The sequence below is a fragment of the Scyliorhinus canicula genome, chromosome 13 (genome assembly GCF_902713615.1).
Source record: "Scyliorhinus canicula chromosome 13, sScyCan1.1, whole genome shotgun sequence".
NCBI lineage: Eukaryota > Metazoa > Chordata > Chondrichthyes > Carcharhiniformes > Scyliorhinidae > Scyliorhinus > Scyliorhinus canicula.
The window spans coordinates 65,962,745-65,977,503 of NC_052158.1; the positions used below are offsets into that span (position 1 = coordinate 65,962,745).

The 14,759-nt window shown below is 51.7% G+C and overlaps 1 protein-coding gene across 3 annotated transcripts in view; it reads right to left on the minus strand.

Moving 5' to 3' along the window:
* The window catches only part of LOC119975890 (AMMECR1-like protein), a 60,191-nt gene that overhangs the window by 36,490 nt on the left and 8,942 nt on the right, over positions 1-14,759 (minus strand). For 2 of the 3 annotated variants that reach the window (XR_005462820.1, XM_038815809.1), the window contains exon 2: positions 10,662-10,757. The exons of the other annotated variant lie outside the window; for it this stretch is intronic. Coding sequence is in view for 1 of the 2 variants with exons in the window: in XM_038815809.1 (XP_038671737.1) it covers positions 10,662-10,757 (96 nt within the window). In the remaining variant the exon portion in view is untranslated. The remainder of the gene's footprint in view (positions 1-10,661; positions 10,758-14,759) is intronic. 3 annotated transcript variants of the gene reach the window in all.

A 14,759-nucleotide genomic window follows, 5' to 3' on the forward strand; every position in this document is an offset into this window, starting at 1 on the left:
CACGAAGGTTGGGGTAATTGTAGATAGCGTTGAGGGTTGTTGCAGGTTACAACAGGACATTGACAGGATGCAGAGCTGGGCTGAGAAGTGACAGGTGGAGTTCAACCTTGATAAATGTGAAGTGATTCATTTTGGAAGGTCGAATTTGAATGCTGAATACAGGGTTAAAGGCAGGATTCTTGGAAGTGTGAAGGAACAAAGGGATCTTGGGGTTCACGTGCATAGATCCCTCAAAGTTGCCATCCAGGTTGATAGGGTTGTTAAGAAGACGTATGGTGTGTTGGCTTTCATTAACAGGGGGATTAAGAGCAGCAAGATTTTGCTGCAGCTTTATAAAACTCTAGTTAGACCACACTTGGAATATTGTGTCCGGTTCTGGTCGCCTCATTATAGGAAGGATGTGGATGCTTTGGAGAGGGTACAGAGGAGATTCACCAGGATGCTGCCTGGACTGGAGGGCATGTCTTAAGAAGAAAGGTTAAGGGAGCTAAGGCTTTTCTCACTGGAGCGAAGAAGGCAGAGAGGTGACTTGACAGAGGTGTACAAGGTGATGAGAGGCATGGATAGAGTGGATAGCCAGAGACTTTTCCCCAGGGTGGAAATGGCTGTCACGAGGGGACATAATTTTAAGGTGATTGGAGGAAGGTATAGGGGAGATGTCAGGAGGTAGGTTCTTTAGAGTGGTGGGTGTGTGGAATGCACTGCCAGCAGTGGTGGCGGAGTCAGAGTCATTAGGGACATTTAAGCAACTCTTAGACAGGCACATGCACAGCAGTAAACTGAAGGGGTGTAGGTTAGGTTGATCTTAGATTAGGATAAATGGCACAACATCGTTGGCTGAAGGGCCTGTACTGTGCTATGTTCTATGTTCTAACTGGGGGGAGAAGATAGAAATATAGTCATAGTCTGGGATAGTGTAGTTAGGGGAATCAACACTGTTCTCTGTAGCCAGGATAGAGAGTCCCGACAGCTGTGTTGCCTGTCAGGTGCCAGGGTACGGGGACATCTACTCCGGGCTGGAGAGGATCTTGCAGTGGGAGGGAGAGGATCCCATTGTCATGGTCCATGTAGGTACCAATGACATAGGCAGAAAGAGGGAAGCGGTTCTGCAGAGAGAGTTTGATGAGCTAGGCATTAAATTAAACAGAACTTCCAAGGCTAACATCTCTGGATTATTACCAGAGTCTTGCGCAAATTGGCATAGGGTGCATAAAATTAGAGAGATGAATACGTGGCTCAAAGACTGGTGTGGGAGAAGTGGGTTTTGTTTCGCAGAGCACTGGCATCAGCATACTGGGGAAAGTGGAGGCTGTATCATTGGGATGGCCGTGCTGGGACAAGTGTTATTGCGGGGGGTCTATAGGCTTGCCACGCAAAAGGATATGATCACATTAGAAGGCAGTTATTTAGGTAATGATACCCAGAGTTTGAAAGGAAAGAACAAATGGATTAACAGCACAAATTGAGGTTAATGGGTATGATCTTATTGCGATTATACAGATGTGGTTACAGGGAGATCAAAACTGGAAAATAGACTTCCGGTTGCAGCTATGCGGAGCTAAGCCGCACGTTCGGCAGCTCCCACTATTTAGGGACTTTTGGGCCGATTTGAGGGCCCCAAACGGCGCTGTTTTAACGCATTCCGGTGGGGGAAGGTGTCTGGAGGAGCTTTCCACACACTTTATGGTGCTCACCCGGAGTGGGACGAAGGAAGAAGCTGCAGCAGCTCCCCAAAAAAAACGGGGGAAGAAGAACAAAATGGCGGCCGGCAGGACACCCGAGGACTGGTGGAAGTGGGCGCAGGAGCAGCAGGCCTCTCTTCTGCGCTGTTTTGCGGAGCTGAAGGCTGAGTTGCTGGACTCCATGAACACAACTACAAACAAGCTGCTTGGGACCCAGGCGGCCTAGGAGGTGTCTATTCGGGAGTTGCAGCAGCAGGCCGTTGAAAGGGAGGAGGAGGCCGTGGTCCTTGTGGGGAAAGTGGAGTTGCACGAGGCACTTCATAAAAAGTGGCAAGACCGCTTGGAGGAGCTGGACGTTAGCACGAGGCGAAAGAATTTGAGGATCCTGGGCCTGGCGGAGGGGCTGGAGGGGTCGGACCTCCCGGTGTACGTGACTACGATGCTGAACTCGTTGATGGGAGCGGGGTCCTTCCATTTGCCCCTGGAGCTTGAGGGAGCTCACAGAGTGATGGCCAGGAGGCCCAAGGCAAATGAGCCCCCGAGGGCGGTGCTGGTGCGGTTCCATCGATTCAGTGACCGGGAGTGTGTGCTGCGCTGGGCCAAGAAAGAGAGGAGCAGTAAATGGGAGAATTCGGTAGTGAGGATCTACCAGGACTGGAGTGCGGAGGTGGCTAAGCGGCGGGCCGGGTTCAACCGGACGAAGGCGGTGCTTCATGCCAAGCAGGTCAGGTTTGGAATGTTGCAGCCTGCGCGCCTGTGGGTGACATACAAGGACCGGCACCATTACTTCGAGTCCCCGGAGGAGGCGTGGGCCTTTGTACAGGCGGAGAAGCTGGACTCGAACTAGGGTCTGGGGACATACTATGGCCGTTGCTGTTTTCGCTGTTGCTGTTTTTTCAACTATTTTTAACTTTGACATGTGTGTTATGTATGCTGGTTTTTTCTTTTTGCTCTGTTTACAGGTGGGTTTGTCTGTTGGGTATGGTTGGGGGTTAGGTGGGGAATGTTGGGGGTTTGTGTTTTATATGTTCTCTTCTGTACGGGGCTGGGGGTTGGGGTGAAACTGGATGTTCGGGAACTGCGTTAGAAGGGTGGGTTGCGGCAGTGTGAAAGCGCGGGCTTTCCTCTGGATGTCCGCGCTGCGGGGCGGGGGGGGTGGAGTTGGCGGTGGGGGCGGGGCCTCTACTGGTCTTCTTTCCCGCGCTGAAGCAGTGCCAAGGAGGTGTGGCAAGAGGGGGATGACCCCATGTCAGGAGGGGATGGGCGTTGGCGGGAGCTGCCGGGGTTAGCAGAAGTCAGCTGACTCAAGGAAGTACTATGGAGGGTGCGTCGCGGCTAGGAGGGGTCCTAGCCTGGGGGGGGTGGGGGGGGGGGGGGGGGGGGGGGGGGGGGGGATACCGGGTTGCTGCTGGAATGGCCAGGAAGGAGCTGGTGAGGGCTGGGGGAGGGAAGAGGAGAGACATTATCGCCATGGGGAACGGGTCGGGCGAGGTGTGCTGGCCCGGGGCGAACATTTGATATCCGCTATGGATAGCCGGCGGGGGAGGGGGGTGGGTTGCCCTCTGATCCGGCTGATTACCTGGAACGTGAGGGGACTGAATGGGCCGGTTAAGAGAACCAGGGTATTTTCTCATCTGAGGGGGCTGAAGGTGGACGTGGCTATGCTCCAGGAGACCCACCTGAAGGTGGCGGACTAGGTTCGTCTGAGGAAGGGGTGGGTGGGGCAGGTTTTTCACTCAGGATTGGACGCGAAGAACCGGGGGGTGGCGATTCTGGTGGGGAAGAGGGTGGCGTTCGAGGCGGCTGAAGGTGGTGTCGGACAAGGAGGGCAGATATATCATGGTGAAGGGTAGGCTGCAGGGAGAGAAGGTGGTGCTGGTTAATGTATATGCCCCGAATTGGGATGATGCTGGCTTCATGAGGCGCTTGCTGGGCCGCATCCCGGATCTGGAGGCAGGGGGCCTGATCATGGGGGGAGATTTTAACACAGTGCTGGATCCCACACTGGACCGGTCCAGTGCAAGGACGGGTAGGAGACCGGCGACGGCCAAAGTACTGAGGGGATACATGGACCAGATAGGAGGGATGGATCCCTGGAGGTTTGGGAGACTAAGAGCGCGTGAGTATTCCTTTTTCTCTCATGTCCATAGGGTTTATTCCCGGATAGACTTTTTTGTCCTGAGCAGGGGATTGATTCTGAGGGTGCAGGATGCCGAGTATTCGGCCATAGCGATTTCGGACTATGCTCCGCACTGGGTTGATCTGGAGATGGGGGAGGCGCGGGACCAGCGCCCGCTCTGGCGCCTGGATGTGGGGATGCTGGCGGATGAGGTGGTGTGTAGGAGGGTTCGGAGAAGCATTGAGGGGTATCTGGATACCAATGATACGGGGAAGGTCCGGGTGGGGATGGTCTGGGAGGCTCTGAAAGCAGTGATCCGGGGGGAGCTGATCTCCATCCGGGCCCACAGGGAAAGGAGGGAGAGGGGGAGACTGGTGGGGGAGCTCCTGGATGTGGACAGGAGATATGCGGAGGCACCGGAGGAAGGGTTGCTGGGGGAACAGTGCAGTTTGCAGGCCAAATTTGACTTGCTGACCACCAGAAAGGCGGAGACACAGTGGAGGAGGGCGCAGGGTGCGGTATATGAGTATGGGGAGAAGGCGAGCAGGATGCGGCTAGGGAAATTGGTGGAGTGAAGGATGGGGGTGGAAATGTAGTGCAGAAGGGGACAGAAGTAAACAGGGTCTTTAGGGACTTTTACGAGGAACTGTACCGGTCGGAACCTCCGATGGGGAGAGAGGGGATGGAGAGCTTCATGAACAGGCTATGTTTCCCAAGGGTTCAAGAGGGGCTGGTAGAGGGGCTGGGGGCGTCGATAGAGCTGGAGGAGCTAGTCAGGGGGATTGGACAAATGCAGTCAGGTAAGGCCCCGGGGCCGGACGGGTTCCCGGTGGAATTTTACAAAAAGTATGCGGACCTGGTGGGCCCCCTGCTAGTACGAGCCTTCAACAAGGCATGGGAGGGGGGCTTTGCCCCCGACGATGTCGCGGGCACTGATCTCTTTGATACTAAAGCGGGATAAGGACCCCTTGCAGTGTGGATCATACAGGCCTATCTCGCTCCTCAATGTAGATGTAAAGTTGCTGCCGAAGATCCTGGCCACCAGGATAGAGGATTGTGTGCCAGAGGTGATACACGAAGATCAGACAGGATTTGTCAAGGGGCGGCAGCTCAACACGAATGTGCGGAGACTGCTAAATGTTATCATGATGCCGGCAGTGGCGGGTGAGGCGGAGATAGTGGTGGCGCTGGACGCAGAGAAAGCGTTTGAAAGAGTTGAGTGGGGGTACCTGTGGGAGGTGCTGGAGCGGTTTGGATTTGGGGAGGGATTCATCAAATGGGTGAGGCTGCTCTACGCGGCTCCGATGACGAGTGTAGTTACAAATGGAAGGAGATCGGAGTACTTTAGGCTCTATCGTGGGACCAGGCAGGGGTGCCCCCTGTCCCCCTTGCTCTTTGCACTGGCGATTGAACCTCTGGCTATGGCGTTGAGGGAGTCAGGGAGATGGAGGGGTTTGGTGCGGGGTGGGGAGGAACATCGGGTATCGCTGTATGCGGACGACCTGCTGTTGTATGTGGCGGACCCAGAGGGGGGAATGCCGGGGGTGATGGAGCTGTTAGCGGAATTTGGGGGCTTCTCGGGCTATAAGCTAAATTTAGGAAAGAGCGAGGTATTTGTAGTGCACCCGGGAGATCAAGAGGAGGGAATTGGGAGGCTCCCTTTAGGAGGGCAGTGAAGAGTTTCAGGTACCTGGGGGTGCAGGTGGCCAGGAGTTGGGGGACTCTCCATAAGCTTAACTTCACCAGACTAGTGGAGCAGATGGAGGAGGAATTTAAAAGGTGGGACATGGTGCCGCTGTCGTTGGCGGGTAGAGTGCAGTCCGTCAAAATGACGGTTCTCCCGAGGTTCTTGTTCCTCTTCCAGTGCTTGCCCATCTTTATCCCTAGGGCCTTTTTTAAAAGGGTGACCAGCAGCATCATGGGCTTTGTTTGGGCGCATGGCACCCCGAGGGTGAAGAGGATCTTTTTGGAACGGGGTAGAGATAGGGGGGGGCTGGCGTTGCCCAATCTCTCGGGGTACTACTGGGCGGCCAATGTGTCGATGGTGCGCAAGTGGGTGATGGAGGGGGAGGGGGCAGCATGGAAACGGATGGAGAGAGCGTCCTGTGGGGATACGAGCCTGGGGGCCCTGGTAACGGCGTCGTGGCCGCTCCCTCCCACGGGGTATACCACGAGTCCGGTGGTGGCGGCTACCCTCAAGATTTGGGGGCAGTGGAGGCGACATAGGGGAGAAGTGGGGGGCTCGATGGAGGCTCCGTTGAGGGGGAACCATAGGTTCGTCCCGGGGAACATGGATGGGGGATTTCAGGGTTGGTACAGAGCGGGCATCAGACAGCTGAGGGACCTGTTTATCGACGGGAGGTTTGCGAGCCTGGGGGAGTTGGAGGAGAAATTTGGGCTCCTCCCGGGAAACATGTTCAGGTATCTGCAGGTAAAGGCATTTGCTAGATGGCAGGTGGAGGGATTCCCTGCTTCCCGCGAGGGGGCTGAGGGACAGGGTGCTTTCAGGGGTCTGGGTCGGAGAGGGGAAGATATCCGATATCTACAAGGTTATGCAGGAGGTGGAAGAGGCGTCAGTAGAGGAGCTGAAAACTAAGTGGGAGGGGGAACTGGGGGAACAGATCGAAGACGGGACATGGGCTGATGCCCTGGAGAGGGTTAATTCTTCACTCTCGTGTGCGCGGCTTAGCCTCATTCAATTCAAGGTGCTGCACAGGGCCCACATGACTGGGACGAGGACGAGTAGATTCTTTGGGGGTGAAGATAGGTGTGTCAGGTGCTCGGGGAGTCCAGCGAACCATGCCCATATGTTCTGGGCATGCCCGGCACTGGAGGAGTTCTGGAAGGGGGTGGCGAGGACAGTGTCAAGGGTGGTGGGATCCAGGGTCAAGCCAGGATGAGGACTCGTGATTTTTGGGGTTGGGGTGGAGCCGGGAGTGCAGGAGGCGAAAGAGGCCGGTGTGCTGGCCTTTGCGTCCCTAGTAGCCCGGCGAAGGATTTTGCTACAATGGAAGGATGCGAGGCCCCCAAGCGTGGAGACCTGGATCAATGACATGGCGGGTTTTATTAGACTAGAGAAGGTCAAATTCACCCTAAGAGGATCGGTACAAGGATTCTTCAGGCGGTGGCAACCTTTCCTCGACTTTCTGGCTCAACGATAGGGTACTGGGACAGTAGCAACAGCAACCCGGGGGGGGGGGGGGGGGGGGACAAGGACTATGTTTGTTTATTTTATTTAAATTTGATTTATTTAATTTTAATTTATGGTTAAGTTCTGTTGTTGGGGTGGGGGGATGGGATACATGTGTTGATACGGTTTGGAGGGTGTTACGGTTGTTATGGGGTAGTTTGTTGCATATTATTGTTTGTTGTTATTTTTTTTATATTTTCTGTAAAAAAAAAATTTTTTGTTTTAAACTGGAAAATAAATATTCAGGGATATGTGACCTTTCGCAATGACAGGCGGGAAGGAAAGGATGGTGGACTAGCTCTATTAGTACAAGCTGGAATAAGTACGATAGCAAGAAATTATCTTGGTTCAGAAGATATAGAATCCGTATGGGTAGAGGCAAGAAATATCAAGGGGATGAAGACACTGGTGGGACTGGTCTTCAGGCTCCCTAACAGTAGCCATGCTGTAGGATGGGGAATAAATCAGGATGCATTCTGGGAGAAGAGAAGGCACCGCTGAAGGGAATTAAGACAAAGTGGAAGGAAGAGTTGGGAGAGGGTCTGGAGGAGGGATTGTGGTGTGAGGTGCTCTGGAGCGCGAATGCTTCAACTTCATGCACAAAGTTGGGGACGTTAAGGCGGAAGATGGTGTATAGGGTGGACCTCACAAAGGTGAGGATGAGCCGACTTTTTGAGGGGGTAGAGGATGTTTGTGAACGTTGCAGGGCGGGCCCCGCAAACTACGTTCATATGTTTTGGACCTGTCCAAAGCTGGAGGGGTATTGGAGGGAGGTTTTCAGGGTAATTTTGAAGGTGGTACGTGAGACTTGAGCCGGGTCCTCTGGAGGCCATATTCGGGGTATCGGATCGGCCGGGGTTGGAAGCGGATGCGGAGGCAGATGTTTTAGCCTTCGCCTAGCTGATCGACCGAAGGCGGATCCTGTTGGGGTGGAGGTCAGTTTCTCCACCCCGTGCCCTGGCATGGCAGGGGGATCTGTTGGGAGTTTTTAAACACTTGAGAAGGTGAAGTTTGAGTTGAGGGGAAGCATGAAAGGGTTCTACAATTCATGAGCTTTGTTCATTATGCACTTTCAAGAATTGGATGACATCGAACATTGCGGGGGGTGGGTTTGGACTGTGTATGTTGTTGATGGCTATGTACGGGTGGATGGTGGATTCCTGGTTCCTTTTCTTTGATGTTTGTATTTAAAATGTTGGGGGTTGGTGGGAGGAAGGGATTGTTGACCAGGGGCTTGACATTGTATTTGTCACTGTTGATTGTTTGTTGGTGTGTTTAAATTTGGATGAAAATGTGAAAAAGGCGAATAAAAATATTTTTTTTAAAAATAAATTGTGGAAGCACTGTTGTAATCTTCCATGAATCCTTAAATTATGGGAAAGTCTCAGAGGATTAGAAAACCGCCAATTTAACACCTTTATTCAAAAAAGGAGGGAGACAAAAAGCAAGTAACTATAGGCCAGCTAGCTTAACTTCTCTCATTGGAAAAATGTTAAGAGTCCATTGTAAAGAGTGTAATAGCAGAGCATTTAGAAATGCACAACATAATCATATAGAGTCAGCATGGCTTCACAAAGGGAAAATCATGCCTGACAAATTTATTAGAATTCTTTGAGGCGGTAATGAGCAGGATAGATGAGGGGAGCCAGTAGATGTAATATACTTGATTTTTAAAAAAACGTTCAATAAGGTACCACGCAGTAGACTACTTAATAAGATAAGAGCCCATAGTGTTAGGTGGCTATATATTGGCCTGGATAGAGGATTGGCTAAATGATAGAAGACAAAGTTGGGATAAGAGGAGCTTTTTCAGGGTGGCAACCTGTAACTAGTGGACTGCCACAGGGATCCGTGCTGGGGCCACAATTATCATAATTGATGATTTTGGTACATTACCTTACAGAGGGATCTGCGTTGTGAGGATCCACAGTTCCTAAAGTGGTAACACGGGTGGCCAAGGTGATTAAGAAGGCATTTGGTATGCTTGCATTTATCAGCTGGGGCATTGAGTACAGGGAAATCATGTTGCAGCTGTACAAAACCTTGCTTAGGCCGCATTTGGAGTATTGCGTGCAGTTCTGGTCATCACATTATCAGAAGGACATGGAAGCTTTTGAGAGACTGCAAAGGAGATTCACCAGGATATTGCCTGGTCTTGAGGGTGTTGGTTATGAGGAGACATTGAATAAACCAGGATTGTTTTCACTGGAAAGACGGAGGCTGAGGGGAGACCTGATAACGGTCTGCAAAATTATGAGAGGCATAGACAGGGTGGAAGGTCAGAGGCTTTTTCCAAGGGTGAAAGTGTCAATTATAGGGAGGCATAGGTTCAAGGTGAGAGGGGGAAAGTTTAAGGGAGATTTTTCATGCAGAGAGTGGTGGGTGCCTAGAACACGCTGCCAGCAATGTGGTGGAAGCCGGCACATTAACAACATTTAAGATGCATCTGGATGGGTATATGAATAGGGAGGAAATAGAGGGCTACGGACCGAGTAAGGACAGAAGGTTTTTTTAGTTAGGGCATCAAGAACAGCACAGACTTGGAGGGACAAAGGGCCTGTTCCTGAGATGTTGCCTTGGATGAAGGCAGTAAATGCACTATTGCCAACTTTGCGGATGACACAAAAATAATAACAATAATAATAATCGCTTATTGTCACAAGTAGGCTTCAATGAAGTTACTGTGAAAAGCCCCTAGTCGCCACATTCTGCCGCCTGTTCGTGGAGGCCGGTACGAGAATTGAACCCACGCTGCTGGCCTTGTTCTGCATTGTAAGTCAGCTGTTTAGCCCACTGTGCTAAACCAGCCCTTATAAAAATAGATGGGAAAGCAAATGGTGAGGATGACAGAATCTATCGAAGGAAAGAGACAGGTTAGATGAGTGGGCAAAAACTTGGCAGATAGAATATAATGTAGGGAAATGTGAAGCTGTACACGTTGGCTGGAAGAATAAAGGAGCTGAATATTATTTAAATGGAAAATTAATGCAAAAAACTGCAGTACAAAGGGATTTGGGGACCTCTTGCATAAATCACAAAAAGCAGGCAATTGGAAAGGCAAATGGATGTTGGCCTTTATTTCAAAGAGTATAAAATAGGAAAGTCCTGCTAAAACTATACAAGGTTAAACCATACCTACAATACTGTGAACAGTTCTAAGGAAAGATATACTAGCATTAGAGGCAGTCATGAGTTCATGAGGTTGATCCCAGGTATGGAGGGATTTTCTTACGAGGAGTAGTTGAGTAGATTGGGTCTGTACTCATTGGAGTTTAGAAGAATGAGAGGCGAGAAGGAATTTTATCTTTCAGAGGGTAGTAAATCTATGGAATTTATTTTCGCAGAGAGTTGTAGAGGGCAGGTCGTTAAGTATGTCCAAGGCTGAGATGGACAGTTATTAAATTAGCAAGGGTTATGGGGATAAAGCAGGTAAATGGAGTTGAGGATTATCAGATTAGCCATGATCTTATTGAATGCAGCGCAGACTTGATGGGCCGAATGGTCTACTTCTGCTCCTCCGTCTTATGTTCTAACTATTCGTAGTTTAGCTGAGAGTTACACATCTGTTGCTGCAATTATACACGCTTTGATGCTTTCATTGTTGTTTACAGGGAGTGGTGAAGCAGGGGCTGAAGGACTTTTCTGCTGACTTCAAGGTTTCTGCACAAACCAATTGCTTCCAGACATGGGTGCACTGGTAGACCTTCCTCTTGGAATACAAGATGACTGGAAGAAATTAGCTGAGGCCGTGCCAGGGCAGGATAAGCTGCAAAAAAGAGGGAGGGAGAATGACTCTCAGCGAACAGGGTAGCATGAGCATTTGCTTAGTCTGTAGGTTTCCCTATGGTGCAGCGTGCCACTGACTGCACGCACAATCGCAAACGATCCCAACCTCTCCAATCATTCTATGTAACTGAAGTTCCAAATCCCTGGAATCATTCCCATAAATGTTTTCTGCCCCATAGCTAACCTTCATATTCTTCCTAAAGTGTGGTGCCCAGAATGGGTCACAATACTCCAGTTCAGGCCAAACCATAGTTTTATACAGATTTATCATAACTCCCTTGCTTTGCTACTCTCAGCCCCCATTGATAAAGCCCAGAATGCCATTTTCTTTATTAACCATACTCTTAAAACCGTTCTGCTATCTTCAATCATTTATTTACCCCCTGTAGAACTGTACTTCTGGGCGGTCGCAAGTAGAGTGGCTGCGTCAGGTAGAGGCCCCCGCCGGTCCGCAATTTGTCGGACTTTTTCGGGGGTTTCCCTGTGGTTCTTTCTTCCCATGAAAGGGGACGGGTTTCTTCAGCCTTTGGGGCCTGAGGGACTGGCGTTGGGTCAGTCTGGTTTGGAGCTGGTGAGGAGCCCCTCGGGAGTGTCCGCTGCCGGAGTGGGAGGCATCGACCCAGAGGTCGGATGAGTGGGTGGAGCTTGACCACAAGGCGAGGCAATCGAGGGTGGCAGGCCCGAGTCCAGAACGCGATGTAGAGGGGGACTAGAGGACACTGCGTGGCTCCCACTGAAATGGATCTTTTCCGGGGGAAGAGATTTCGTGACTGGAATTTTTGGAGAAAAAATTTGTGAAAATAATTACTTAATTATTTTCGGATTGAAGAAAGAAAGAAGAAATAAGAAGTCGTTAGAGGATGCGAAAAGCAGCTAGGAAGAAGGAAGAACACCCGGGTTCGCCATTGAATGAGAAGGCCAGAAAAAGCGCGGACAAGATGGCGGATGCCGGACCGCATGGTGGGGCCGTACTACTTACGGTGAAGGTGACCGAGGTGATGGCGGTGGAGCTGGAAAAGCAGTTTGCTAGGCATATAGATGGAGGCTTTGAGGAAGAAGACGGCGGTCGCATTGAAATCGTTGGTGGAGGAGGCAATCGCTCCGGTGAGGGTAGCTGTGGCAAAGACATTGGCCGAGGTGAGAGAGCAGGGCGAGAAGATGAAGGAAGTGGAGGAAGCCTTGTCGCAGCAGTGACCAGCTCACCTCGATGGGGGGAACAAGCTGCGGAGAGTGGTGGAGGTCAACAGAGGACTCCGAGCAAAGCTCGACGACTTGGAGAACAGCTCGAGATGGCACAATCTGAGAATTGTGGGCTTGCCCGAAGGGACAGAGGGCCCAAGGCCAACAAGAGTACTTCGCTAAGAAGTTTGCGGAGCTGATGGGGGAGGGTGAGAACCCCTCCAGTACGAGCTGGACCGAGCTCAGCAATCATTAAGGCCAAAGCCCAAGGTGAATGAGCCGCCAAGAGCAGTAATTATCTGCTTCCATAAGTACTGCATGAAGGAGAAGGTGTTAAGCTGGGCGAAGCAGAAGCACGAGCTGCAGTGGGATGGTGCTGGAGGTCGGATGTATCAGGACTTGACAGTTGAGTTGGCAAAGAGACGAGCGGCGTTCGGGCGGGTGAAGGCGGCACTGTACAGAAGGGGATGGGATTTGGTATGGTGTACCCGGCGAAGCGGAGGGTAATGTATAACGCCAAAGACTGTTATTTTGAGACAGCGGAGGCGGCTGAGGTGTTCGTGAAGGCAGAAGGCTTGGGACAGACGTGAGGAGCGGAACTGGAAGAGAGACTGTGGACTGTTTGGGCAGCTGGAAAATGTATAAATGCTACAACTTTCTTTTTACTGATGTGTATTGTAATTTACTTCTCTTTGCTTTGTAACAGAGTTCAAGTTAATGGTGGGTTGATTGGCGTTCTGTGTTGCGACAGTTAAATCTTATTTTAGTGAATTGTATGGGTTGGATTGTTGTCTGTTTTTTCTTTCTCTGGGACTGGGTGGAAGGGGATGATATATCTTAGCGGGGGGAGCCACCCGCACTAGCTAGCTAAAGTTAGCTAGTGAACGGAGGTGAGATGTGAGGAGGGCTGCGGACGTTGGAGCCTGGATAGCAGGCTTCAATGGGCCTACGAGGCGAGCGAGGGGGGAGGGGGGTTTGACGCTGGGAGATGTTGTTTCTGGGGGAAATGTAGGGGGGTTCTTGCGAGGGGGGGGGGGAAGGAGTTCGATGTTAACAATGGACAGGGGTGGGTCAGGCTTATGGGGCATGGCCCGGTGGTACGATGGTGGTGGATAAGAAGGGTGGAGGGCGTGGTGAGAGACCCCCAGTTAGGATAGTCATGTGGAACATGAGAGGGCTAGGAGGTCCGGTCAGGAGGTCAAGGTTTTAAAGCCGATGTGGCAATGCTGCAGGAAACTCACTTGAGGGTGAAGGACCAGATGAGACTTAAAAAGGGCTGGGTTAGTCAAGCGTTTCACTCTGGATTTGACGGAAGGTCTCGAGAGGTAGCAGTGCTGGTCAGCAAAAGGGTACGCTTCCAGATGGAGAAGGTGGTGGCAGATCAGGGGGGTAGATATGTGATTGTGACAGGGGTGCTGGAGGGGAGATTAGTGGCGCTGTTAAGTGTATACGGTCCCAATTGGGACGATGTAGGATTCGCGAGGAAGGTGTTTGGAGCCATTCCTGACTTGGACACACACGAACTGATAGTGGGGGGGGAGGGGACTGGAACTTGGTGCAGGAGCTAAGGTAGGACAGATCACGGCCGCGCTCGCTGGTCCCATCCGGGGGGGGGGGGGGGGGGGGGGGGGGGGGGGGGGGGGGCTGGCTGGGCTAATGGTGGAAATGGGAGGGTTGGACCCTTGGAGGTTCCTGCACCCAAGGGAACGGGAAGTAGAAGTACTTGTTTTTCTCAGCAGTCCATAAGGTATACTCGCGGATCGGACGTCTTTGTGGTGGGAAGGCTTTGCTGGCTGGGGTTAAGAGGTCGGAATTCACGTGCAATTGCAGTGTCAGATCACGCTCCGCATTGGGTGGATATGGTACTCGAGAAGGGGGTAGCGCAGAGGCCGGGGTGGAACTGGATGTGGACTTTGGGGAACCAAGTGTTCTGTGAGAAAAGGTAATTAAGGAATATGTAGGTTTCAACTGTACGGGTGAGGTGTCGAAGGCAGTGGTCTGGGAGACCGCGGTGGTGAGGGGTGAGGTAATTTGTTTAAGGCAAGGATGGACAAAGAGGAGAGGTTGGAGCGGGCAGAGGGTAATAGACGAGATGTTGGAGGTAGATGGGGGTTACGCAGAGGATGGGGACCCAGCGAAGCTGGAAAGGAGGAAGGAACTACAGGCGAGCTTCGACCGACTGTCTACCAGGAAGGCGGTGCGCCAACTGAGACGAGCAAGGGGTGCAGTATGTTAGCAGGTCAGCTCTGGAGGGAAGCAGCCGGCAAGGGAAATTCTTCAGGTGAGGGATAGAGCAGGGAAGTTGGTGATGGCTCTGAGGTGATTAACAAGTTTTTTGAGGAGTTTTATGAGAGGTTGTACAGGTCAGAGCCACCCGGGGGGAGACCGTGAGATGCAGAAATTTCTGGATGGGTAGAGTAGCCGAGGCTAGGGGAGGGGGACAGGGCTACATTAGAAGGAGCAATAGTGGAGCAGGAGATAAAGGATGCGATTGGGAGGCTGCAGTCGGGGAAGGTGGCAGGGCCGGAAGTGTTTCCGGTGGAATATTATAAAAAATTCAAGGATAAGCTGGCACCCCTGATGCTGGGGATGTTTGAAGAGGCGATAGGGAAGGGGGTGTTGCCACAAACCTTGGGCAGGCATCGATTTCATTGTTGCATAAAAAAAAAGGATCCGATGGAGTGTGGGTCGTATAGGCCCATATCACTTCTGAATGTGGACGCAAAAGTACTGGCGAAGGTACTGGCGGGTAGGCTGGAGGAGTGCCTTCCAAAGGTGATAGGCGAGGATCAGACGGGTTCGT